This window comes from Onychomys torridus, chromosome 5, assembly GCF_903995425.1.
Source record: "Onychomys torridus chromosome 5, mOncTor1.1, whole genome shotgun sequence".
Taxonomy (NCBI): domain Eukaryota; kingdom Metazoa; phylum Chordata; class Mammalia; order Rodentia; family Cricetidae; genus Onychomys; species Onychomys torridus.
This window is the reverse complement of record NC_050447.1, coordinates 35,257,872-35,285,470: the sequence shown is the minus strand read 5'-3', so window position 1 is coordinate 35,285,470 and position 27,599 is coordinate 35,257,872. Positions and strand designations below refer to the sequence as shown.

Genomic DNA, 27,599 nt, shown 5'->3' with positions numbered 1-27,599 from the left:
GCACTCAGGAGGCAGAGCCAGGAGGATCTCTGTGAGTTCAAGGCCAGCCTGGGCTATAGGGTGAGTTCTAGGAAAGGCTCCAAAGCTACACAGAGAAACCCTGTCTCGAAAAACCATTAAAAAAAAAAAAAAAAAAAAAAAAGCACCCTCTGCCTGCTAGACATGGATGGCACTTTTCTTCAAATACCTCTGCACACATCAAAAGGTAGAAACTTCCATAATGGTCTTTTTTATTATTTTTATCTTATTTTATGTGTTTAAGTGTTTTGCTTCCATGTATGTCTGTGCACGACACGCATGTAGTGTCCACTGAGACCAGAAAAGGATGTTGAATCCCTTGGAACTGGAGTTACAAACAGTTGTGAGCCACCACCTGAGTGCTAGGAATTGAACCCAGGTCCTCTGCAAGAGCAGACACTGCTTTTTAACTGCTGAGCATCGCTCCAGCTGCCCATAATTTCTCTTAAAGCAGTGGATCTCAACCTTCCTAATGCAAGTTTAATACAATTTAATATAATTTAATACAATTTAATACAATTTTTCATGTTGTGATGATGACCCCAACCATAAAACTATTCCATAACTGTAGTTTTGCTACTGTTATGAACTGTAATGTAGATATCTGATATGCAGCCCCTATAGAAGGGCTGTTCAACCTCCAAGAGGTTTTGACCCACAGGTTATGAACCACTTTTTTACAGATTCTTGATTCAAGGACAGAAGCTGGGCTTAATAGCTACATAAAAGAGGCTAAGAACTAAGGACTGGTCTCCAAGGTAACAACAGATAATGAGTGAAACAAGGTAGCTCCTAGCCCTTTTTACGTCAAGGTTTGTTTCTTCGGTCTTTGATGATCACTGTGTCTACAAGGACCCCAGGGCACTATAAATCCTCTCACTTGGAAGAGAAATCAAACAAGGTTTCAAAGAATTGCAATTCTTTGAGAACAGAGGAGCTATATGCAGAACTGTGTACACATTTACATCAGAATTTCAATGCAAAATAGCATAATCATCATTTAGTTTCATCTTTCTAATTCAGAGACTTGTTTTGTAGTTCCCCTAAAAAGCAGGTATGCCCCTGCTCCTGGATCTCTGAGGAGATCGTCACAGTTACAGTTTACTGTAGAGCAGATATAGTTGAAGGAAGTTCAGCTCAACTCCTTCAGCTGGCCTCCATTCTCCACGCCAAAGCAATTCAAAATAATTGTCTGGCGCATTTTCTGTTTCTCATTAGTCTCAGCCTCCACCCTGACACAAAGGCTACTACTTCCTCACTGTTTCTAGGCTATCCTTTTCTAAATGCCTGTCATTTCTACTAGATAGCATCAGGATCTGACCAAGAGAGTCAGATGACATTCTTTTTGTTTGTTTGGTTGGTTGGTTGGTTGGTTGGTTGGTTGGTTTTTCAAGACAGGGTTTCTCTGTAGCTTTGGAGCCTGTCCTGGACTAGCTCTGAAGCTCAGGCTGGCCTCGAACTCACAGAGATCCACCTGCCTCTGCCTCCTGAGTGCTGGGATTACAGGCATGTACCACCACTGCCCAGCCAGATGACAATTTTTAAAAGATTTATTTATGTGTATTAATGTTTTGCTACATGAACGTTGTGCACTACTCATGTGCTTGTGTCTGAGGAGCTCCCAAAGGGGCTTCAGATTCCCTGAACTGGAGTTAGGGGAGGTAACAAGCTGCCATGTGAGTGCTAGGGACTGAGCTAGGGTCCTCTGAAAGAGCAGCGTGCTCTGAACTGCTCAGTCATCTCTCCAGTCCCAGATGACAAATTTAAATAAAATAATAAACACTACTACTGAATATGGGATGGAGTGGGGTGTGTGCCAGACAAGACACAGTTCTTTCTTGGGATTCTTTAAGCTTCACACATAACCCCACTGTTAGGTCCCTCAACTACTTTATACTGAGGAATCAAGCATCCATTAAGAGGCTAAATAACCTGGCATAGTCATGAGACATCTAATTCATACTCTGCTATCTCCCTAAGGACTTGAGCCACTCACTCCACTTTTCGGCACATCCTTCAGTAGGAACCAAGATCACATATAACCAGATCCAACTGGTTAACAATAGTAGTCAGCTGAAACCTAAACATCTTCCCAGGATGTAACCAAGCTTGACTTTTTTTTTTTTTTTTTTTAAGCTGGGGATCAAACCCAGAGCCTCCACGGGATAGGTGAGTGCACTGTTCCTGAGCTGGGCTGTATCCTTAGCCCAAGACTTGCTTGCTTTCTTCTCAGTGTTAATACTGCCTGGCAAAGAGGCTACATCAGATGCTTAATAACTAAATCTGTACAATGAATGTTTCCCCATCATAAATGCAAAACTTTATTTTCCATATTCTCTCTGAGCTAAGCTAGTACATACAACAGATGGTAATCCTCTTTATGCAAATGTATAAACCTTATGCAATTCCAATCTTTAAAAACCCCACCATGCCTTTTTAAGTCACTAGATAAATTCACTGTAAAATTATATGGGAAACTAACTTTCTAAGAACAGAGATGAAAGTCTAAGAAGAATGCTGGTTTCTGTTGGGGATTCTTCCCTAGCATATCAGACCTATCACAGAGCTATATTAACATACTAAACCATGAAAATTCAGAGAATGAGTAAGTTAACAAAGAGTTCAGAAACTGACAAAGAAGTCAATAGTTCACTGGAGGTTGCAAAACACTGCTTCTAACTCCCTTGGTGTGGTCTTCATTTAAATAGAGACAAGCTGCCCTCAACCACTCTGCCTCCCCAGGTTCAGTTTGTGAGAGATGGAGCCCATGGAAAAGCTCGACTCTTCCTCTGCCAGTCTCCAGAAGGAGCTGATAACCTTGCATCATCTGAAAAATGACGTTTTTGTTTTCTTTAAAAATTTACTGAGGGGGTGGAGGTGGCGAGATGGCTCAGCCATTTGAGTACATGAGCTCTTCCAGAGAACCTGGAACTGTTCCCAGCACCCTCTGTCTGATGGCTCACAACCACCTGTAACCTAGTTCCAGGGGATCCAATGCCTCTGGGCAACTCCGTGCCCTCTACTCTCCTGCACACATCCACCCACACAGCATCCCAGACAAAGCTTTCCGAAATGTTGTAGAAATTCACTGAGGTATAGGGTCATGTCTATGTGTTAAGGCGCTTATTAGCTGGGGTTAGTGGGGGAGTGCAAAGGGCAAAGCTCCTCCCACCGGCTTCAAGTGCTACGAGAAACACTAAGATAATTCAACAGGAAACTGCTGAACAGTGCAGACCTACTGCTATCATCTGTGTGTGCCTGGACACGTGTGTGTTCTCCCTCGGATGACACACACGCATACACTTGCACACTTGAAGACTGGCTGCAGGGGACACATAAGAGCGGCTGCCTCTGCATGTGCTTCGAGCTATGTTCTCTCTCTGTGTTCTTGAGACAGGGTTTCTCTCTCTCTCTCTCTCTCTCTCTCTCTCTCTCTCTCTCTCTCTCTCTCTCTCTCTCTGTCCTTGAGACAGGGTTTCTCTGTGTCCTTGGAGACAGGGTTTCTTTGTGTAGCCCTGGCTGTCCTGGAACTTTTATCAGAGATCTGCCTGCCTCTGCCTCTCCTTTCTGGGACTAAAGGCATGAGCCACCAGGCCAACTAAAAATGTTTTTTTCTTTAAAAATTGTTAATGGGTGTTTGTGTATACATGTGAATGTAGGTGCCTGCTCAGACCGGGAGTGCTGAGTCCCCTGGAGCTTGCAGTCAGTCATGAGGTGTGTGAGGTGTGTGAGGTGTGTGAGGTGTGTGAGGTGGGTGAGGTGGGTGAGGTGTGTGAGGTGTGTGAGGTGTGTGAGGTGGGTGAGGTGTGTGAGGTGGGTGAGGTGGGTGAGGTGTGTGAGGTGTGTGAGGTGGGTGAGGTGGGTGAGGTGGGTGAGGTGTGTGAGGTGGGTGAGGTGTGTGAGGTGTGTGAGGTGGGTGAGGTGGGTGAGGTGTGTGAGGTGGGTGAGGTGGGTGAGGTGGGTGAGGTGGGTGAGGTGGGTGAGGTGTGTGAGGTGGGTGAGGTGGGTGAGGTGGGTGAGGTTTAGGTCCTTTGAAAGAGGAGCAAGTGCCCTTAATTAAATTTCTTCAGCTCCCAAGGAAATCAAGTTCTATGTATAAATATTGTAAAGACAGTGGTATTGTGACTCTTCTTCAGCCCACAACCATGCCCTCAGTGTCCTATTTTCTTCCCAAGTGCCCTTCATAAGCCCTTATGCTTACATATGTATGTAAAGGGGCTAGAGAGTTAGCCCAGCAGTTAACAGCACTTGCTACTCTTACAGAGGACTCAGGTTTGGTTCCCAGAACCCACATGGCAGCTCACAACCATCTATAACTCCAGTTCCAGGGGACTGGATCTGACACTCTCTTCTGGCCTCAAAGGGTACCAGGCACCTACATGATACATGCAGGCACAACACCCATATACATAAAATAAAAATAAAAGCTTTCTAGAAACAGAGGTGGTTGGATCTCTGAGTTCAAGGCCAAACCTGGTCTACACGGAGTTCTAGGCCAAGGACTACATAGTGAGACCATCTCAGTAATGATGATGATGATGGTGATGATGATGATGATGATAATAATAATAATAGACTTTTAATGAACTCCAGTTCTGCTCCGTACGCCTCCTCCTGAAATTCTTTTCTAGGGTAAAGCCAAGGATCCAGCTTTACCTCAGTGGAAGTCTGAAAATGACTCAGGCTGTCTCTGCCATTGGTACACCTAACATTTCCTTTTTTTTTTTTGAGACAGGGTCTCACTAACCCTGAATATCTGATCCTCCTGTCTTTACCTCTGGAGTGCTGGGACTACAAGCATGCACCACTATGGCTGTGTATGTAGTGCTGGGTACTAAACCCAGAGCTTCGGCATGCTAGGAAAGCAAGCACTCTATTGCCTGAGACACGCTCTCAGCAACACTTGACTTTCTATCCCTACATTCTTGCCTATCTCTGTCACACAGCCTTCTCCCCAGATGTTCTCCTGAGCACTACAGTTCAGACTGGTCATTGCTTGTATAGACCTTGCAGTGCCGGGGCCTCAGCTGTGCAGCCCAGAGCTCCTGCAGCAGCAGGTGGTACCTGGCTGACGTGTCTTTTCAACTCTGACTGAAAGAGATTAGAAGGCAGAAGCCTTATCCTGGCTTACAGTTTACATTGTCCAGCAAACAGATAAATATTTGTTTAATAAATATGCATTCACTAAATCTAATAATTGTTAAAGATATTAGAACTAGAATCACCTGATAATTGTGTAACATTACCATTTAAAAATAGGTCTTTAAAAAATATTTGGGAGTGAATTGTTATTTACCTTTGGTTTGTTCACCATTTGAGATGGAGTAGTACCTATGGAGCTCAAGCTGGCCTTGAACTCATGATCCTCTTGCCTCAAGCCTCCTGAGAGGGTATGCTATCATCCCTACTTTATTTATTTATTTGTTTGTTTGTTTGTTTTTTCCAAGATAGGGTTTCTCTGTAGCTTTGGAGCCTGTCCTGGACTAGCTCTGTAGACCAGGCTGGCCTCGAACTCACAGAGATCCACCTGGCTCTGCCTCTCGAGTGCTGGGATTACAGTTGTGCACCACCACCGCCCGGCCCATCCCTATTTTGGAATGCATCTTTATATAGAAAAGTTGAAAAGATGGTGGGTCCTTCACCCAATGTCCCCTAGTGTTACTTTTATATAACTGTGGCACATTTGACAAAACTAAAAAAATCTGTACAAGACTATTACCTAAACTCTAGACTTTATTGGAATCTTACCAGCTTTTCCACTAAGTCACTGTTTCTGTTCGAGAATCCAATCCAGGATCCCTCACTGCCTTTAGCAAGCACACTTTTATTAGCTCATTCGCAATCCCGACAGCCCAGGAGGAAAATGTTATTCCCACTTCACCAAAGACACACAAGCCCCAGGACTATGTGGACAGGTGCCGTGCGGCCAGCAGGCAGCAGAACCAACCCTCCAACCCAGAGCTCGAGGTGGAAATACCGGGAAGAAGGAATTGAAGGGAGCCTGGCTCTCCTGGACGGAAGAAGAGTGGGGACCAAGGGCGGGTGGGGAGGCACCAGCACAGCTGCCCAGCCGCCCCCTCCTGCAACTGTGTTTCACAAGGCTCTTCTGTGCTGTCGGTAAAACACTTCAACTTTATGAATCACATTCATTCGGGAATAGGAAACCCTTGGCCAAGAAAAAGATCGGGAATTGGACATTCTTTTTCTTAATCCCAGACAAGCCAGCCTAGCAACTGGCAAGCTCCAACTTCAAAGACAAAGAGAGAGGGGTTGGGAAGGGAGAGGGAGAGAGAGACAGAGAGAGAGAGATCTTGTCTCAAAATAAGGTGAAGAGCAACTGAGGAAGATACTCAACAGTGACTCTGGCCTATATACAAAGGTGCATGAGTGCACACACACAGATGTATATACCTGTACATACATGTAATCATACATACACACACAAAGAACTTATGTTTTAAAACAGGAGCTAGAGAAGACCTGAGTTTGGTTCCCAGCACCCACATCAGACACCTCTAGCACATACCCAAACATAAACACATGATTAAAAATAATAAAAACAGATGGGGTGGTGGCACATGGGAGGCAGAAGCAAGTGGATCTCTGTGAGTTTGAAGCTAGCCTGGTCTACATATCAAGTTCCAGGCTAGCCAGAACTTCATAGTAATACCCTCTCTCAAAAACAAAACAACAACAATGAATCTATAAGCAAAAAGAAAAAGAATCAAGTTATACGAGAATGAAGGGAAAGGTGACATACCACAGCTCCGTGCCTGACTGATGGTAAGATAGTCTTAATTATGGGGTTGGGGATTTAGCTCAGTGGTAGAGTGCTTGCCTAGCAAGCGCAAGGCCCTGGGTTTGATCCTCAGCTTAAAAAAAAAAAAAAAAAGATAGTCTTAATTAGCTAGAGTAGATGGATGTAACTCCCACTTCTAGCATGTGCCTAAAAATTTCAATTCTAAAATTTGTTTTTGAAAATTTTATGAACTTTCAAAGAGAAAAAGTAGCAAGGCAAAGCTAGCCCTTTTATTTTTTTATTTTTCAAGACAGAGTTTCTCTGTGTAGCTTTGTGCCTTTCCTGGAACTCACTTGGTAGCCCAGGCTGGCCTTGAACTCACAAAGATCCACCTGCCTCTGCCTCCCAAGTGCTGGGATTAAAGGCGTGCGCCGCCGCCGCCCCCCCCCCCCCCCCCCCCCCCCCCCCCCCACCCCAGCAAGCTAGCCCTTTTAGACATTAAAAACATACTATGACAGGGCTGGAGAGATAGCTCAACAGTTAAGAGTACTGGCATCTCTTCCAGAGGATGGGTTCAATTCCCAATAACCACCTGGCAGCTAAAAAACTATTTGTAACTCCAGTCCTAGGGCATCTGACTCCCTGTAAAGAAGGCGCCAGGCAGCCATGTGGTGACAGACACTTGTAGGCAAAGCACGTATACACATGAAATAAAAATTTTAAAAATATTATTCCAATATTCAAAGTAAGTGGAACTTACTCAAAACAAGAAGAAACACCTCACAGTACAGAAGAAAGGAGGCAACGCTCCAAGGAGAAGCCACAGTGGGAGCTGCCTACAACATTTACAGGAAATTCACCTGAGGCTGGGTAGCTCAGTGGTACAGTATGTACACAGCACGCATCAGGCCAGGAGTTCAATCTCCAACACCAAAACAAAGCAAGATAAAAAAGAAATAGCAAGAGTAAACCATGAGGTAGAACTTAACATTAACAGCATAAAAAACCAGAACAGTATTTACAAGGTTGGAGAAAAAAATCTCATATACTATTTTGTGAAAGTTTTATGCGGACTTGGACATAGAAGTAATCCTCTTAAAAGGAAATTGACCTCATTTTTAAAAATTCATATCCATTGACACAAGAATTGCACTAAAAACCTCCTTGCACAAAGGCTCAGGAGAAGGCTCCGTGGGATAGCTAGAACCCAGGAATTTAAGGCCAACCTAGGTAACACGGCCACAACTGTTTCTTTAAAAAAAAAAGTTCATGCTTCCCCAAAACATGGCTGCTGTGGGACGTTTTTTGTATGTTAAATGTATTGCTCTGATTGGTTAATAAATGAAACACTGATTGGCCAGTAGCCAGGCAGGAAGTATAGGCGGGACAAGGAGAGAGGAGAATTCTGGGAACAGAAAGGATGAGTCAGAGACGCTGTCAGCCACCACCATGAGAAGCAACATGTTCGAGCCACGAGGCAACTTATAGATTAATAGAAATGGATTGATTTAAGATATAAGAACAGCTAGCAAGAAGCCTGCCACGGCCATACAGTTTGTAAGCAATATAAGTTTCTGTGTGTTTACTTGGTTGGGTCTGAGCAGCTACTGAACTGGCAGGTGAGAGAGATTTGTCCTGACCATGGGCCAGGCAGGACCAGGAAAACTCTAGCTACACATGGCTGTATGCAAAGAAGGGCAGTTGCCAGTGGAGGTGGTGCATGACCGTCATCACAGTGCTTTCACACAGAGGAAGAGTGCCACAGGTTCAAGGCCAGCCTGGTGTACAGTCTTCCAAGCTAGCTACTCTTATCTCAAAAACAAAACAAAACAAGAAATAGAGAACTACATAACAGTTGAGGAGGAATAGTTAAATGATGGATGGTTATTAACTATACTAGAATTTATTATTTTAATTTGATTGAGATGGGGGTCTCATAGTCCCAGCTTCCCTTGAGTTCAGTTTATATGGGGATAGGCCCATGCAAGCTAGGCAAGCACTCTACCAACTGTAGACAAGCTACACTCCCATCATGAAAACCACTTTTAAAAAGTAAACAGTGGGGCTGGAGAGAGAGTGGCTAGTAGTTACGAGTTCAGATTTTCCCCTAATGTCTTTTTATATGTAAATACACCACACAACCAATAGGAGACTGTTAGATTAATCTTGCATGTTTGGGAATCTCTAGCAGGAGGCACAGTTAGCTACTCTTTCAGAGGACCAGAGTTCAGTTCCCAGCATCCACAGCAGGCTCACAATCACTAATAACTAACTCTAGGTCCAGGGAACCTGACACCTTCTTCTGGCCTGCTTGAGAACTCCTACACATGTGTGCATATGGGCATACAGATAAATGCCCATGCCGTTAATAAAAATAATCTTTTAAAAAGTAAGTAAGAAGACCATACAGATAAATGGAAGCATGGATTAAAAAAAATAACGAGGGGTTGGGGATTTAGCTCAGTGGTAGATCGCTTGCCTAGCAAGCGCAAGGCCCTGGGTTTGATCCTCAGCTCCAAAAAAAAAAAAACCAAACAAAACAAAAAACAAACAAACAAACAAAAATAATTAAATGAAACAAAAACTAACAGCCACGTCTCATAATTATTCATACAGATAAAAGCTATGAGCTAGGCACCATGCCTCATATTCTGTATGCCCCCTCCCAACCCTTCATATGCTTTATATGGCTTATTACTTGTAACAACATCCAAGCTATACACTCTGGCCCTAATTTTACAAATGAGGAAACAAAGTCCCAGCGAGTAGGTCACAGAGTCTTAAACATACTATGTATAGGAGTCTAGACCCCACCGCAGCCTGTGTAACCACTGTGCATGGAGATCACATTTAAGGGAGCTGTAAGAGATGAAGATTTTTGGTGAAAATTTCAATTAAAGAATCAGACAGTAAAACTTAGAAACATGGCATTGATATAGACAGGCTTCCATTCACTCATTTTATAAAAATGGATATTCTACAGTTGTAGCAGTGTGAAAAAGCCAGCTGGAACTGGGCCCTGATGTCATTACATGCGTAAGTATAATACACAGACAACAGGAGGCTGGTAAATCTTGCATGCCTGTGAACACTCCAGCAGGAGACACAGCTCCTACACTGCCATCCTGGAAGTGGTCCTCACAGGCCTAACATGAAGAGATGGAGACATCCTCACTCACATCCTACACTGCCAAGAGGGGGGTGCCCCTGCCTAGTAACAGTCTAGCTTTCTGTAGTCAAGGCTGCCTGCAAGGTCAAGGTGAAGGAAGGGTCATCACTGCAAAAAGCCAGAGGCAGAGGCAGAGGCCTTTGTGTCTTAGCAGGCAGGAGCTGCCCTTTGAAGCTGGGTTTAGGAATGGTTTGGGCATTCAGACACACTGCCATAAAACATGTCCAGGGTTAACCGTATGGAGCCAGACACACGTGGCTGTTTAAAGACATGGCTGGAACCTTAGCTCATAAGCTAGAACACAATGTTCTGGAGATAGACAAAGGTACCTAAAACTAAATACAAAGCAAATGAAAGTCTGTTAATATTCCAGAAGGGCTACAGAGATGGCTCAGTGGTTAAACACTCATATTGCTCTTGCAGAGGACCTGGCTTCAATTCCCAGCACCCACACCAGGAGACTTACAATTGCCTATAACTCTACATCTTGGGAGGATCCAATGCCTCTGATCTCTGTGGGCATTTGCACTGATGAACATACTCACACAAAGACACTAAACCCCACATTTTGAAAATTTTTTAAATCTTTAAATATCCATGAAGACTGACTCAAAGACCATCATCACCACGTGAAGTCAATTTATCAACAGCTTCTATAAAAGCAGAGAGGGTGGAGAGATACAGCTATCATGGTAATGTAGAGCCCTGGAAGGGTAGTGACTGGTGGGCCAGCCACTCCATCAGGAGACTGCTTCCATGTGTCACCTGGCCAGTGTGTACAAGGGATTTCAGGGTGGCATGGTCAGTGTCCAGCAGGGCTACTGCAAGCTTCTCTACAAACGACTGTTTTCTAAGAAGAGCATGTTTGCTGCTGCTCAGAGAGCTGTGTATGGTTCTGTGGAACAGTCCACAGCCATTCGCTTGCCACCCTTCATGCAGATGGAAAGGATGTGGTTGCTGGACCCTGAGCACTGGGCATGATGAGACAGCAGTTGCTGGGATTCCACACCGGCAGTAACCTCATCCAAGAAGTTCATGGGGAGCTGCTTAACTGCCTTCTTTCAGGCAGGTCCCCAAGTCCAGGAAGGAAGTCAAGTCTTGGCCCAGGTTTGCCGCTTTTTCGTACCTTTCCTTGTACACAGTGAGATAACCAGGCAACATTAGCCACAGAGGGGCTCTGAAGCCCCTCATGCTGCTTCCAGAGACCTGAAATCCATGACAGAGAAACCCAAAGGGAGTGCTACCAATCAGTCTGTCACACATAGGCCAATAACACTGTCACAACAACAAACTATGCTGCTGTGTCTTCATGTCACAACTCTGCAATCACAAACAAGCATCTACAAAAGTCATTTCCATCTAACTCCCAACTGGAACTACACTCCCCTATCTACAGTCTGTGGAAGCAATGATCACATCTCCTTCCACTGGCTCCAAATGAAAACAAATGACCTGTTGTCACTAAAGATTTAACAGTCCTCAAGAACTTCAGAAAATGAAAGTTTGCCTCCCTGAGACAGAAATGGGATGAAAATGATGTACACTGTGGCAGGCTCTCCCTTCCCGAGTACAGAGAAACAGCCAAGTACAGAAGAGTTCCTGGATCTGCGTGGAGAGAACCAAGTGTCTCTTCTCCAATGGTGCCCATGCTGGAATAGTGACAGCAGGACCTGGTGAGGACTTAACACCTGTCAGCATCTCAACCCCTTGAATGCTGCCATCTTCTCTCACTCAGCTCTTAGGCAAACTCAGTCTTTTCTTTTTCCCTAGTTGACAAATGCCCTAAATAGGGAATTTTTTTCCTTCAAATATGTCAGGTATAAATAAGATACCTAGTAGCCCTCTCTTTCGATGCCAGCACTTGGGAGAGTGGTAGGCATACCCTATGAGTTTGAAGCAAGTCTGGTCTACACGGTGAGTCCCAGGCCAGCCAGTGCTACACAGTGTGACCCTGCACCCCCCCCCCAAAAAAACACAACAGGACTGGAGACATGGCTCAGTGGTTAAATGTTCTTACAAAGGATCTGGGTTCAGTTCTCATCACATTGGGTGCCTCATAACAGCTGTAACTCTAGTTTGAGGGAATATATCACCCTCTTCTGGCCTCCAAGAGCACCTGCATGTGTGTGGTGCACATATATACCCTCAGGCATACACATACATATACACAAAAAACTAAATAAATCTTTTTTAAATCTAAATGAAATCCAATGTTGATAAATTAAAAAAGCATATTTTTTAAAAATTTTCTTACAAATATTTTGTTTTTCATTTTTATTTTCTGAGACAGAATTTCATGTATCCAGACTGGCCTTGAACTTGTCATGTGGCCAAAGATGACCTTTAACTTCTGATCCTCCTGCCTCCCTCTGCATCTCAAGTGCTAGGATCATCAGCATGCATACTTAAGCCAGTTTTAAAAGGTGCTGAAGGCTGAACCCAGGTCTGCCTCATGCACAACAGATAAAGACTCTATCTACCAACTGAGCCACAGCCCCAGGCCCAAGGACTATTTTAGGCATGCATGGGAACCAGGAGAATAAGCCTGGCTGCCCAGAATAAGCCAGAGGGCAAAAAGGACGGGCCAATGGAAAAGTAATGGACTCAAATTCACACAAGTGCTGGTGTCTCTCTCCCTCCACTATATTCTGGCCCAGAAGGCAATGCCCTGAGTGCACACAGGACAGGTGAGGGCTCCTGAGAGGGCCAGGCTGGTGCTGGGTGTCATCACTCACCTGTGCCATTGGCTAAGCCACTGCTGCTGGGGTTCTTCCCAGGCTGGCGGTGCCGGGTCCTAGCACCAGGGCTTTGGTCAGTGGTGGTTGTTCTGGCTGAGCCGCCTGAATGTCTGTGCGTTCTGGGGGTTCAGAGGAGAAAGCAGACCGACATAAGGCACTGTGAGAAAGAAAGACACTTCCCCTCTCTTGCTATTTATCAGAAACAAGACCTGCAGTCACTCCAGCTCCGCACTCAACAGGAGCTGGCTCTGAGCAGAGACCCAGGGAAGCTTCCTTCTTGGTAAAAGCCCAAAAGGCAGCTTTGTGCAAACTTTTCCACTTGAAGTAAACAAATCTGGAGCAAATCACCCCCACATCTGAAATAACTGGCAAAATACCCTGTGACCATCACATTATTTTTATTGGGCTTAAATGTTAGAAATAACAGGAATCCTTGGACAGGAGGAAAATAGTCCTCCCCTTAGATACAAAGGGCCCCCAAATTTACACAAATCAATATTCTCTACAGCTGTAAAGAGAATCAAGCAGTATGAACCAGTGCACACATTGGGACATCACCCCTAGAGAAGAGGACTCAACAGGTGAGCAGAAGCGACACAGAAGTGGACTTCAAGAGGAATCTAGCAGAAAATCTGACGTTTTCTCTGAGCACAAAACCACCAATGTGTTTTCAAGCTTGTGGAGTTCCTCCACTCCACTCAGTGAAAGCGTCTAGGCCTCTCTGCCTTTGGTTCCGATCTTTAGCTAACAAACATTACTGGTATGCCTGTAGTCATTATTTAATTTGCAACAACTAGATGGTTTAAATGCCATCTATTGAATAAAGACAAGCTGGTTCTTTCCAGGCAAGGAACCAAAGTCTGAGAGAACAACTTACACAAAGACCAGCAACAGCAGAACTGACCAGAGTGACCCCAGGGAAAACCCTAGTCACCGAGTTCCACCACCATGACCTACGCCTTGCTGGTTAACGCACCCTCTCACTCAGCGTGGTCCTCTGACAGTGGCTCTATTGCCCACTTACAGGGATGGAAAGAAGCAACAGGAAGTTGTTCGATAGAAGACATTCTCATGCGGGACCTCCTCCTTGGCTGGAGGATGATGGTGGAATGGGTAGACCTTTGCTGACTTTCTCTGGAGCTACTTCCCCAGTTCCTGAGCAAGTGGCAAGACTTGACCACTAGCAGAGTTCCTTGCTAGAGAACACCCACCAGAGTCCCCTGCTACTGAGAGCATCTCCCCAGCAGGCTGGGACAGGCCTGCAGCACAGTGAACAGTGGTGTGGAGGGTGTTGAAAACCATCCTACCACCTACTTTCACAGCAACAGGCTCTTTTTGGCTTTTTCAAGACAGTTTCTCTGTAGCCCTGGCTGTCCTAGAACTCACACTGTAGACCAGGCTGGCCTCGAACTCAGAGATCTGTCTGCCTCTGCCTCCTGAGTGCTGGGATTAAAGGCATGTACTACCATGGCTGGCTTTCAGTAACGGACTCTAGTGACAAGATGGACATAAGCCATAACACCAATGGTGATTATCTTGGAAGCTTGGACTAGGGTCACTTTGTTTCTGCTGTTTGCATTCTTAGATTTTTCCAGTTTCCTTCTCTGAGTTTGTATACTTCTGATAGGGAAAAGAACCCATAAATGTTTTTTTAAAGAGAAATAACAGTTGTTCTTGGACTATCCAGAGTGTGTGTGTGTGTGTGTGTGTGTGTGTGTGTGTGTGTGTGTGTGTGTGTTTGCAGAACTAGATATGGTAGCACACATCTGTGATGCCAGTACTCAGTTCAAGGCCAGCCTGCCCTACAAAGTGAGTTCCAGGGAAGCCAAAGCTACATAGCAAGACCTTGTCTTAAAAGATAAAATAAAATACAGTGAAAGTTATTAAGAACAAGAGAGACCCCAAGACCTAGCAAACTATGGGGTCCATACTACCTAAAAACAGTACAGTTGTTGAAAGTTAGGAGAGGATTTGGTCTGGCTTTCCCATTCCATCTTATTTTTCCCTGCACTAATTTCATAAATCAAAAGCTGTCAGCCATATCTCAGTCAAAGGAAAGGATTTCAAAGCCCCCACTTCATGGGAAGAACTGTTACTCTGAAGCCCTTAACTACAACCGCTCATCCAAAGCAGAAAGCAGACCCCAGCTCCAGAGGGAAAGGAAGTCCAGCAATTGTCCAGCACAGCTCAGAGTGTGCATGTGTTGAGGGCAGAGAGCTTGAGACATGAAATTGGTTACTGAAGGTTTACTCTAACCAAGAATCTTCTTACAAGGACAAAACAGGGCCCCCAGGTTTGGAACCCACAGCCTTCAGGGTAGGCCTCTGTCCTTCAAGGGAGCAGAGGCAGACACACAGGCTTTGACAAATCCTGACTTCTTCCAGGGCCAAGGTTCCTCGTCAGTGGACAACAGGGTGGAGCTCATGGCTCTTCTGGCTCCTCCCCACCTCTCTTCCACGAAAGGGCATGTGGTTAGAGTTGAGAGGGAATACTTTCAGAAATGTTTAACCACTAATGATAGCAGCTTACCCTGAATGACAGGCTGGAGCAGGGCCGGGATTAGCCCATAAACCAGGGGCAGCTGGGAGCACTTTGCATGAATTGCTGCCTCCCTGCCAAGGGGGCCAACTGCCACCACCTCCCCCAGACATGAAACACACACACACACACACACACACACACACACACACACACACACACACACTCTTCCCACCTCTTCTCTTTCTCCCTCCACCCCTTCTTCCTCTTCTTCCCCTTGTATTAACTTTAAAGTAAGACCTTCTCAGGGAGGACAAGGCCTCACTAATTGAGGAAAATCTCTTCAGCAGTTTCCTCCCCTGGCTTGCTCACTCAACCCTTAAAAGATGTGATTGTGTTGTGATTACACACTGGCCCCCTCGCTGAAACCACATACCATAGGCCAAAATAGCGCTAGGACAAACTAAGGCAATGCAGAGGAGATGAGCTGGCCTCTGCCACAGGCAGCCTGGCTCCAGCTCTGCCAATGACTTCAACCTTGGCTTCATCCCCCTCCACAATGTGGGGGCAAGGAGGTTCTATGAAGGCCCCCAGGCAGTGAGGAGAGGGCTGTACCACCATGCTAGTCAGGCCAAACTCCACAATGGTTTCAAGTTGCCTCATTACCGAAACTGAGCTCTGTTTCTGTCAAGTCCTTCCTTGAATGTTGGTAATGTCTTCACCTCGGTTCCTCCCTCAGGAGCTGAAGCAACGAAGGAATGCTTAGGATTCTCTCCACACTTCTCGAAGTGGTTCTGAAGCAGAAGAGGTCTCAACCAACAGCTCTTAGCTCTCATCTCAATCCTGAGACTTTGTCTGTACCCTGACTACAACATCTTGGATGCCTTGGGACATCTTGTCTCGCCCTTCATGTTGATCACTGAACTGTATTCAACCATTACCTCTGACGGCCAGTCCCAGACCCCAGTGAGCTGACACCTTGGCGAAACAAGGTGACCTGCAGTCTTGCTCCAACACAAGTGTACATCCATAATGTGACTGTGACACACTGCTCCCCCAAAGACACTGACACAAATGAAAAGATGGCGCCCTGGAGAGGTAGCTTGGTAATTAAGAGCACTGGTCGCTCTTCCAGAGGCCCCTGGTTAGATTCCCCAGCACTGACATGGCAGCTCACAACTGACTGCAACTCTAGTCCCGAGGGATCTGACAATCTCTCCTGGCCTCCTTGGTTGGGCACCAGGCACACATGTGGTGCACAAACATACATGCAGGCACTCACACATACACATTAAATAAAAACAATTAATTAAAAAGTAACTTTTGAAAAAGAATGAGAAGATGGGCCAGCAAGACAGCTCGGCAGGTAAAGCACTTGCTCTGCAAGCCTGCCAATCCGAGTGGACGCCCCCAAACCATGGAACCGTGGAAGGAGAGAACAGAACTCCGCCCAGGATGTACACGTACACACACGTACACACACGCACACACACACACACACACACACACACATAAAATGAAAAAACGTAAAGGAATTGGACTAGAGAGATAGCTCAGCAGCTAAGAGTACTTGCTGCTTTCCAGAGGCCGCAAGTTCAGTTCCCATCACCTATCAGTCTGCTCACAAATGTCTCTAACTCCAGCTTCAGGAGCTCTGATGCCTCTGGCCTCCACCAGCACCTGCACTTATTATGCACATACCCACATGTAAATACACACCTCACATAATTAAAAAATAAGCCTTAAAACATTAAATTAAGCTGGGCAGTGGTGGGGCACAACTTTAGTCCCAGCACTAGGGAGTTTGAGGCCAACCTGGTCTACAGAGTGAGTGCCAGGACAGCCAGGGCTACACAGAGAAACCCTGTCTCAAAAACAAACACAACAAACCATTAAATTAAAAAAGACAGTCCACAGACTGCAAATGCAGAACTACAAAAGGACTTCCCTATAAAACACAAAGTCTCAAACTCAAAAATAAGCTAGCCAGGTATTTTATAGTAAAAGGTGTGGACAGACTCTTCACCAAAGATCTGCAGACACCAAGTGAATCCAAGCACGAGGCCCAGTACCCTGAATTCTTAGGAATGCAAATTAAAACAACAATAAGGTATTTCTGTTGTTTTGTTGTGGTTTGCATTTCATGTTTTTATTTTGAGACAGAGTCTCACTCTGTAGACAAGGCTGGCCTCGAAAACACAGATCCAACCACCTCTGCCTCCCAAGTACTGGGATTAAAGGCGTGCCCAGCTTACTTCATAACTTAAAAATAATAATGATAATAATTTGGATATTTCAGCCACTGCAGAACTATCCCACTAACTGGGGGTGGGGGGGGATATGCACACATTTTAGAGGGCAGGTAACTGGCAGTGAGAGAATACCACACATACACAGAAGGATTTGATAGGATTGTGATTTAGGCAACTCCGGATGCCAAGCACATTGGTCTATCTCAGCAAGAAACCTGGAACATGAGGTTCTTTTGTTTATTTGTTTTTCCAGACAGGGTTTCTCTGTGTAGCTTTGGAGCCTGTCCTGGAACTCACTCTGTAGACCAGGCTGGCCTCGAACTCAGAGATCCACCTGCCTCTGCCTCCCAAGTGCTGGGATTAAAAGCATGTGCCATCACCGCCCAGCCAAACATGAGGTTCTTTGACCTCAGACCTGCTCACTAGAGCAGGAAAAAGAAGTCTGAGGAGCTAACAAGCGATGGCTTTCCTCCAACTTAACGGAACAGGCACAGATGCTAAAACATCCTAGTCAGCTTATCCAATCTGTGTGATCAGACTCAACACTCACCTGAGAGCCCTGGAATCAAGAGGCCACCTGCTCCCCACACTGTCCTCACCACACTCTTAGCTGGTCATTGTCTTTTAATAGCAGCATGGGAAAAAGTTTAAATGGCACTGGCCCAGTTTCCAGTAAGAGAATCAGCAAGAAATGGGCACTTAAAATAGAAGTAGAGGAGACAGAGAGAAGGGAGGGAGGGAAGGGGAAGCGGGAGGGAGGGAGGGAAAGGGTGATGGAGAAGAAGCACCTCCACCACGCTGAGAGGCGTCTGTGGGCAAGCCTACTCTTCCCATATACTTCTAAAAGCTCCTCACTCAAGCACAGATTTAAAAAAGAAAAAAAAGGAGGTGGGGGGAGCCGTGAATGGAAAGCAGCACAATTATAGCTCAAATGAGACTATCTGAGTCATTCCCCGAGTGATTTCTGGCTCCATTCTACACTCTAGCTCTAAGCTGCCAGCCTCAGAAATGACAGGGAAAAGCAGAGAGAACACACTGCCCAGTCCATTCTAAATCACAGGAAGACAAGCGACTGCCTTTTGCTCAGCCCAGAGGAGACAGCGGTCCTCCCAATGACTGCTACTTTATTGGACTAAGTTCATCCTAAGAGAGAATTAATTGTTCCACATCTACTCTAATTCCAGGTTACATATTGGGCTTCACGGATCAGAAAACTCCAATAAGCAGAGAACGGCTTGAATATCCCAGCACTCAGGGGGCAGAGGTAGGTGGATTTCTGGTGAGTTCCAGGTCTACAGAGTGAGTTCCAGGACAGCCAGGGCTACAATGAGAAACCCTGTCTCGATAAACAAAGAAAGAAAAAGAAAGAAAGAAAGGAAGGAGGGAGGGAGGGAGGGAGGGAGGGAGGGAGGGAGGAGAGGAAGGAAGGAAGGAAGGAAGGAAGGAGGGAGGGATAGAAAACTCCAACACTGCCATACTTGCAAGACAGATCAAGTTTGGAGTGGAAGTGTGTGACTGACTCAGCACAGCAGGGTTCCCCGGCACACAGCGGCATGTGAGACCGTGACACTGTCGGAACATACATGCACTACAAGGGCATGGGATAGGAGACCTGTGGGCCACAGAACACAGAAGAGGAAACTGCAGGGGGCTGGCCTGCAAGGAGAGTTGTCTATCCAATCCCTCTTCTTCCTACTGAAGTGGGTGTGTCTTAGCCCAGCCTCCCACTGCCTCCTAGGCTGACAGTTCTAATCCTGAGGGGACCACTGACTGGGCCTAGTATGGCACTCTACCAAGGGGTTCTACCTCCACAGAGTCAACTAAGTGAGGCTCAAAAAGAACTGGGGGGTAGGGGTGACATCTGTATTGAAATGCAGATAGACTTTATTCTCTGACATTATTCCCTAAATCATTTACACGGCCTTTAGTGGGTATGTGTAGAGGGTATTTGGGAAGATGTAGGTAGGTTACTACCAAATGCTACACCACTTTACCCGTGGGATTTGAGTGCCCATAGATTTTAGAGTAGGAAGATCAGGAAATCAGTCCCCCAGGGCTAGTGTGAGGTGGCTGTTCTAGGGACACTGTGTGTTATTCTAAATGTTCTGCATGACAAGTCACAAAGGGAGCTATGTAGCAGGAGGGAGAAAAGAAAGGAAGTGTTCAGTGGACATCCTCCAGCTACTGCCCTCCTACCTCTCTGTCTGCTCTCTCTCCTCTCTAAAACCCTGAGTGTGCCATCACCCACTGTAAGTGAACTGCACCAGAAACACAGATACCTTCCATCTCTCCACAATGTCAGCCATGTCAGTTCTGTCCCTGTACTTCACCAAATAGTTCTTGATTTCACTGGATATTGTGGCCATTCACAACCACAGGCTACTTACCCCTCTCCCCTCTCTCCTCTCCTCTCTCTCCCCCCCCTCCCCTCTCCCCTCCCCTCTCTCTTCTCTCCTCTCCCCCCCTCCCCTCTCTCCTCTCCCCCCTCCCCTCTCCCCTCTCTTCCCTCTCCCCTCTCTCCTCTCTCCCTCTCTTCCCTCTCTCCTCTCCCTTCCCCTCTCCCCTCCCTCTCCCCTCTCTCCTCTCCCCTCCCTCTCCCCTCTCTTCCCTCTCCCCTCTCTCCCTCTCTCCCCTCTCTCCTCTCTCCTCTCCCTCCCTCTCTCTCTGTTTTACAAAGTGGTTAGAAAAGCCTTCGTGAGGCTCCAGGGTTCAGAGAGGCTCCACTGAAGGCAGAGAGATGTCAAGGACACAATGGAAAGTCTCCAAACTAGATAAGGCGTTTCATGAAGCATAGTTCAAGGTGCAGAGAACCCGCATACAGGCTGGGTGGCAGGCAGTCTAAGAGTTAGTCTGAAGTGGGTTATGCCAGAGGCAGAAGAACCAGCAACTGATCTGTGGATAGAGGCAGAGACCCTTCACCGTGTCATTTTCCTGAAGAGGCTCACAGCAAGTACTCAGGTAACAGGTCAGTGTACCTACAACCTCTCAGGCTTGAAGTGCTTCTATTAAATGGTCCAGGCAAGGGGGCTGCACTCCACTGGTCTGGTGTGCTTGCTAAGGTCACAAGCCTGATTTGTCTAATATTATTTTATTTTGTTTGTTTTGAAACAGTATCGATTAGCCCAGGCTTGCCTTTCACTCCCTGTGTACCTAAGACTGGCCTTGAACTCAGACCCTCCTGCTTCTACCTCCCAAGTGTTAGGATTATGACTTAGTTAGGGTTCCTATTGCTATGATTAAACATCATGACCAAAAATCAAGGGTTTATTCGGCCTACGCTTCCCCATCACAGCTCATCCGCAAAGGAAGTCAGGACAGGAACCCAAGCAGAGCAGGAACCTGGAAGCAGGAGCTAATGTAGAGGCCATGGAGGAGTGCTGCTTACTGGTTGTTTCTCATCCTTTGCTCAGCCTGATTAGCTCAGGTTGGCCCCACCCACAATGAGCTGGGCCCTCCCCCATCAGTCACAAATCAAGAAAATGCCCTACAGCTGGATCCTTTGGAGGGTTTTCTCAGCTGAGGACTCCGCCTCTCTAGTGACTCCAGCCCTGTCAAGTTGACACAGAACCAGCCAGCACAGATAAGGAGGTGGCGTGCTATCTAGCTCTCTGACTAACTTTGATATTCATAGTGTAAGTCACCTGTCTTTGCCTCACAAGTAGTCATTTCGTGTTATACAAACACCACGCAGAGCCATTGCACCTTGGTTTTTGTACTCAATATTGAGCAACTCAAGGCCCCATCTCTAAGCAAAGTGCTTTCCCCAGCAGACGGCAGAAGAGAAAACCAGAGCTCCAGAGAGCTGACATGTCTTCATTCCTGGCCTAACAAGTGGGAGGTCACAAAGGTACCACTTCTCAAACTTACAGCTGGGTAGTAACATCAGCACAACCTCTGCACAGTGCCCCCATCTCACCCTCTCCCTTCAGGGCACCTCTCTGGACTCCCCGGCCCATTGCCACGGGACAGCAGTGCAGGGGCTGCGTCTTTTGTGGGGTACAGCCTTTCAAGGCCCAATAAGCACCCGAAACTTTGGACAACTGTGTATGAGACCTGGTTGTTCTTCAAGGGTTAGAATACTCTTTTCTGGTAGAATCAGAGTACAGGTCCTCACACATTTTGCCTGAAACAGGCCTTGGTTTCCTGGTAACTCTTCTCTGAGTCTAGGGGCAGTCTTAAAAGCTGCAGGGACCTGAAAAGAACAGTTCATGAGAAAAGTTCAATATGGGAATATCAAGCACAGGGAAAGGCCCAGAGGAAACAAGAGGAACAGGTAGGCTGAGAGACCCCCACCCGTGTGAAAGGGAGTCAAAGACCAGGAATGGGCAGGGAGTTATTAAAAAAGTCCCCTCCACCCATGCTCCTGAGCCATGTCCTCACACCTCAGAGTTGGGGCGCAAAGGAATGTGAACCAGTAGGCAAGACCCACCCTGACGGCCTGGCAAGTGAAGCCCAGAACACAAGGCTCTTTCAGCTCAGCCAACACTGAGCGAGCTGCTGCTACGTGCAGCGAGGCACTGTCCTGAGCTCTGCCGGGGACACAGACGAAGGAGGTGCACACTGCCCTGACGTGGCACGCAGCCTGGAGTCTCACTCCCTGCACACCTCCTCCTGCAAGAAAACCAATCAACTACAGAAGAAGGAGGAGGAATTCCTTTGACTTGATAGCTCATTATTCTCCAAGAATAAAGAAAACTATGATGATTTCATTGAAAATAAAACTTGGGGATGGGGAGGGTTGGGACTGTAACTCAGTGGAAGTGTGCTTAAGCACACTCAATCAAGGCTCCAGTCTGAGCTCAGCACCCAAACAAACAAACAAAAAGTTTTAAAGGCAAAACCAGCAAAGACCTTGAATGGGCCAGTGAGATGGCTCAGTAGGTACGGGCCCTGCTGCCATGCCCAAGGACCTGAGTTCAATCCCTGGAACCCACATTGGTAGAAGGAGAGAACTGACTCCAGCAAGCTGCCTGACCTCCACACCCACACCATTTAGACACACACATACACACAACACTATATATATATATATTTACATACATGAACACACGTACATATATATACACATACCAAACACAAATACGAAAAATCATTTTAAAAGATAAAGTAATAATAACATTTATTCTGAACCATATTCTACTTTGGGTCTTCATTAATTTTTCTTTTTCCCTCTGTTATTAAAACATGTCTCCTTCAAAGGCCATTTGTAAGCACCCAAAGTAGATTCAATGCACAGAAATGCTACAAATCATCAAAAAGACAGAGCTGGGCAGTGGCGACACACACCTTCAATTCCAGCACTTGGGAGGCAGAGGCAGGAGGAGCTCAGTGAGTTTGAGACCAGCCTGGCCTACAAAGCAAATTCCAGGACAGTCAGGACTATTTCACAGAGAAGAGAAACCCTGTATGGTGCAGGGTGGGGAGGGAGGGGGCAACCAGAAAATAATGAATACAGGAAGTGCACAGGGCACTTCTTGCCTCTTCACACTGCCAGACTCAGAATGTGACATCCAGTTACCAAGTGACGAGTGAGTCAAAACACCTTCGACTCACCGAGATTCTTTTTAGTTTATTTTGGGGGCTTCTTTTGAGAAAGTTCTCTTTTCTTTTTTGTAATGGGTTCTCACTATGAGAGCCAGACTGTTTGGGCCCCTAAAGGCTAGGATTATGGGGGCACTCCCTCACACTCCTGACTCTGGGCTAAACATTCAGGGAAACCAAACAGGCAGAACAGACAGAAATTATGAGGCATGAGGATGGAGACAAGTCCAAAAATACCAAGAATCCCACGAAACATAAACAGACCAACAGACTACAAAGTTACAAATGATCACACTGGTTCCTTTTGTTTTAAAATCTATTAAACGCTTTTACAAGAAATCACATCATAAAGCCCCTTTGAGAAGGCTGACCTTAACTGGATGAGGGCAAAGGTCAAGCAGGGTCTGTGAGATAGCTCTGTTACTGGTAAAGAGGCTGTTGCCTTACTCAAAGACCTCAGTTTGATCCCTGGAGCCTACATGGTGGAACAAGAAACCAAGCATGGTGGGGGAGGGGGGGCGTGGGGCGTGGATGACATAATAAATTAGTTTAAAAAAAAAAAACCAATATTTTTTTTTAAATAAGAAAACAATGCCAAGTGGATCAAAAGGCAGCTGGAGGTAGACAGCTTCGCTAATGTTAAACTAAAGGATTTCTTACAATTTTAAAATTAGGAGCAGGAGAAATGGCTCCGCATCAAGAGCACTGTAGATCTTAGTTCAGTTCCCAGCACGCACATCAGGTAGCACACACTACCTGTAAATCCAGTTTCAGGAGATCCAAGGCTCTGGTCTCCACAGGCATCTGCACACTGTGGTACCCATGAGCTCATGCAGGCACACACACACCATAAATAAAATATAATTTTAGGAGACATTTAATTAAGGTACAATTTATATACAATTTATCTTTTTTAAATTTATTTATTTTTATTTTGTATGCATTGGATTTTTTGCCTTCATGTGTGTCTGTAAGGGTGTCAGATTCTCTGGAACTGGAATCTCAGACAGTTGTGAGCTGTCATATGGGTGCTGGGAATTGAACCCAGATCCTATGGAAGAACAGTCGGTGCTCAGTGTTCTTAACCACTAAGCCATCTCTCCAGCCCCAATTTATCTTTTTTTAACAGGCATCATTTGATGATTTGTAATTAATGTGACATGAGCACCACCACATCCAGACATGGAGCATTTCCACTGCCCCCAAGTTCTTTCCCCTGGGTCCCTACCCACTGCTGACTGGATTTATCTCTGTCATGTGGCCTTTTCTCAAGTGTTATGCAAGTAGAATCATAGAAAATGAAACTTTTTGGGTCTAATTTGTTATGTTTAACCTAATACTGTTTTGTTTGGGGGAGGGGAAGGACTCGAGACAGGGTTTCTCTGTGTAGTTTTGGTGCCTGTCCTGGATCTTGCTCTGTAGACCAGGCTGGCCTTGAACTCACAGAGATCCGCCTGGCTCTGCCTCCAGAGTGCTGGTATTAAAGGTGTGTGCCACCACTGCCAGCTATAATATTTAATGAGTATCTACCAAGGTGTCATCATTTTTAAAAAATATGTGTATGAATATTTGTGACGTAAGTATGTCTGTGTATCACATGTGTGCCTGGTGTCTGTGGAGGCAAGAAGAGCATCACATCCCCTGGAACTGGAATTGCCTCCTCAAATCTTTGCTCAAAGGTTACCATGATTCCTCTCTTGAATGGCCAATTTATTACTGTCCTCCACTTTTATGGAATACACTGATAATTTTTGCATAAATCAAACTTTTGAGAAGAGGCAATACGACAAGTCTTGCTAGGTACTCACGATGGCCTTACCCTCCCAAGCACTGGGATTATATGCATATGCCACCATGGTGTTTAAATAATCAAGTTCAATAAAATTAGAAGAAGAAAAAAGGAATGCTCTCAGATTTCCACCACCGAATCTGAGGCACAGAATGTTTGTGGAAAGGACTAAGTCATGGTATTACGAAGTAGGCTGCACGAGGAGGTCTGGGTGACTTAATATAGTATCAATATAACATTGATAGGATGCTGGAGGCAGATGCCAGAGGGAGGCAAGTTAATAAATAAACTGAAAGTAATGATAAGAGGCACAAAGAATACTGAGACCAGTGTCTTTGCTGAATCTCTAATACGGGTATATAACTTCACAAAACTGTAAAGCGCTATAAATTCCAGGTTTTAGTTCTATACTACCTTTACCTATTACAAAATGGGGGGAGCCTCATATAGAGAACTGTTTTAGCATTTGAAAGGAGTCGCTCTACTTAGGCTAGAAAGTTGGGCATCACAAATTACCTCCTCCGTTAACCTTGGTACTTTCCAGGGGGCTCTGGAGCTCCAGCAGCACACTGGAGGGCTGGCCTCAGCCCAGCCCAGCAGTCACCACTGACGCCTGCACAGCTGCTCTCTTACCATCCTCGTCCGCTGTCAGCTCTGCTCTCTTCTTTCACACACTCCACACGGCCCAAGTTTTAACTAAAGAGCCATTCCTCCGAGATGCGTGCTCTTTTCATTGACTTCTCTCTAGAACTCCGCTTTTAGCCACAGATTTCTAGGTCTGAGAAGTCCTAGAATATCAGTCCTGCGTTCTAAACTGTGGTCCCCTTTATCTTGGCCTGATGTCCATGCCCAAGAATACAGTGTTAGTGGGCCGAAAGATGGCTCAGCAGTTAAGAACACTGCCTGCTCTTCAAGGACCTGGCTTGCAAAGCACCCAATGGCAGCTCACAACTGTCTATAACTTCAGTTTCAAAGGATCAAACACTCTCACATAGACATTTGTGCAGGCAAAACACCAATGCAGACAAAATAAAAAATAATAATAATAAATAAAATTTTAAAAAGAACGCAGTGTTTGAGTCTGGGTCCTGAAGTTTGGCTTCCAATCTTCTCCCCCTTTCAGAAAGATGACGTTTCCCACAGCCAAGCAGCACTACTTCAGGGAGCCTGCCCAGCACCAAAGCCAACACTGAAGGGGATGTGACACACACCCTCTCTCTGCCGTCTTTTTCTCTGAGGATGACAGCACAGTTTAAGAGCCCGGAGAGTCCCCTCTATCCCCCTTGTCCTCCAGTCTCCTCCATGATTAGACTCCTAGGAAGCTTGAAGTGTTTTTTCTGTCTCTTCTCTATTCTCTACTGCTCAAGCCCAGTCCTCATTCAATTCTTTTTTTTTTTTTTAATTTATTTATTATGTTATACAGTGTTCTGTCCGCATGTGTCCCTGCAGGCCAGAAGAGGGCACCAGATCTCATTACAGATGGTCGTGAGCCACCATGTGGGTGCTGGGAATTGAATTCAGGACCTCTGGAAGAACAGCCAGTGCTCTTAACCTCTGAGCCATCTCTCCAGCCCCATTCAATTCTTTAAAAAAAAAAAAAAAAAAAAAAATCCTCTTGCTTGTTGGGGCTAGGAGCTTGTGGCTGTGGCAGCTATGTGCCAGAGACGGATGAAACTTGAGGCCACACAGATTCTAGACAGGAAGCTAACAGCTGAAATGGTGACATCCAATGGTCTGTACTAGGTTTTAGTTTTTAGTCAGGGTTGTGTTCTTCATATGGAGGCCTGCCGTGACTCTAGACTGGGGAAGCTTAAACCTATTTAAGAGTGAGCGCGGCAGTGGGTAGCGCATGCCTTTAATCCCAGCACTCAGGAGGATCTTGATTCCAGGCCAGCCTGGTCTACAAAGCAAGTTCCAGGACAGCCAGGGCTATACAGAAAAACCCTGTCTAGAAAACAAAAAACAAACAAAACAAACAAAAACCCTAAATCATAAAACAAAACAAACAAAAAAAGGTAAAATGTAAATTTCTGCAAGGGAAGAGAAATCCTCTCAATTGGTTTCTGATTTTAGTCTGAAGTGTAGTGTGCCAGGCATTCCCATGTAGCTCCCTCCCCCAGCGATGGAAGACTCCCAGCCCCTCTTCCCGGAAAGTTCTTGGTATAATATGGCTGCACTGATGAGAAGCTGCTACCAACTGCAGCTCTGTTATAGGTAGTAAAATTCAGACATAACTAAAGCACAACTTCAGTTAGCCCATAGATAAATAAAAACATGCTGGATCCAGATGATGGAATACTACTCAGACTCAACGGAAATTCACTGTATTCCAAGTCAATGACACTAAACGGAAAACAGCTCCACAGTGAGCAGAATTCCAGAAAAGGAAAAACATGAAGACAATTAGGACCGAGCGGAGTCAGAGAGAGCAGAGAGGCCAGAGGCTCTGGGTGCTCGAGCCTAGACCTGTGGCTAGACACCACGAATTTGTCAAAACCCACAGAATGAACACCACTGAGCCAGAGGCCTAGCATTAAACAATGGCCTCTGAGTGACAATGTGTCACCTGGGCTCCTCTCTAAGGCTTTTTACAAAAACAAAACACACAAAGCACGGTGGCGGCTGGATTGAGGTACATGGTACATACCAGCAATGACTAAAGAACTCCCATCCCCAGTAAAGCCAGGCTCTCCCACTTTCCCTGCTTTTGTCGGTACAGAACACTCTACTTGTAGACTGTCCCACCCCATTTCACTGGTCAGCAAAACGCCTTCAAACTATCTGTACACACTTCACTCTCGCCTGCGCGCACACCAGCACTCTGGGTGTACGGGTGTGTGCACTAACATGTGCCCACTATGGTACTTGTGATTGT

The 27,599-nt window shown here is 45.8% G+C and overlaps 1 protein-coding gene across 1 annotated transcript in view; it reads right to left on the bottom strand.

Annotated features, from left to right (window-relative positions):
- Positions 1-27,599, bottom strand: part of Wwp2 (WW domain containing E3 ubiquitin protein ligase 2) — a 150,995-nt gene that overhangs the window by 46,377 nt on the left and 77,019 nt on the right. Inside the window, exon 7 of the mRNA XM_036188023.1 lies at positions 12,662-12,783. Coding sequence (XP_036043916.1) covers positions 12,662-12,783 — 122 coding nt within the window. The remainder of the gene's footprint in view (positions 1-12,661; positions 12,784-27,599) is intronic.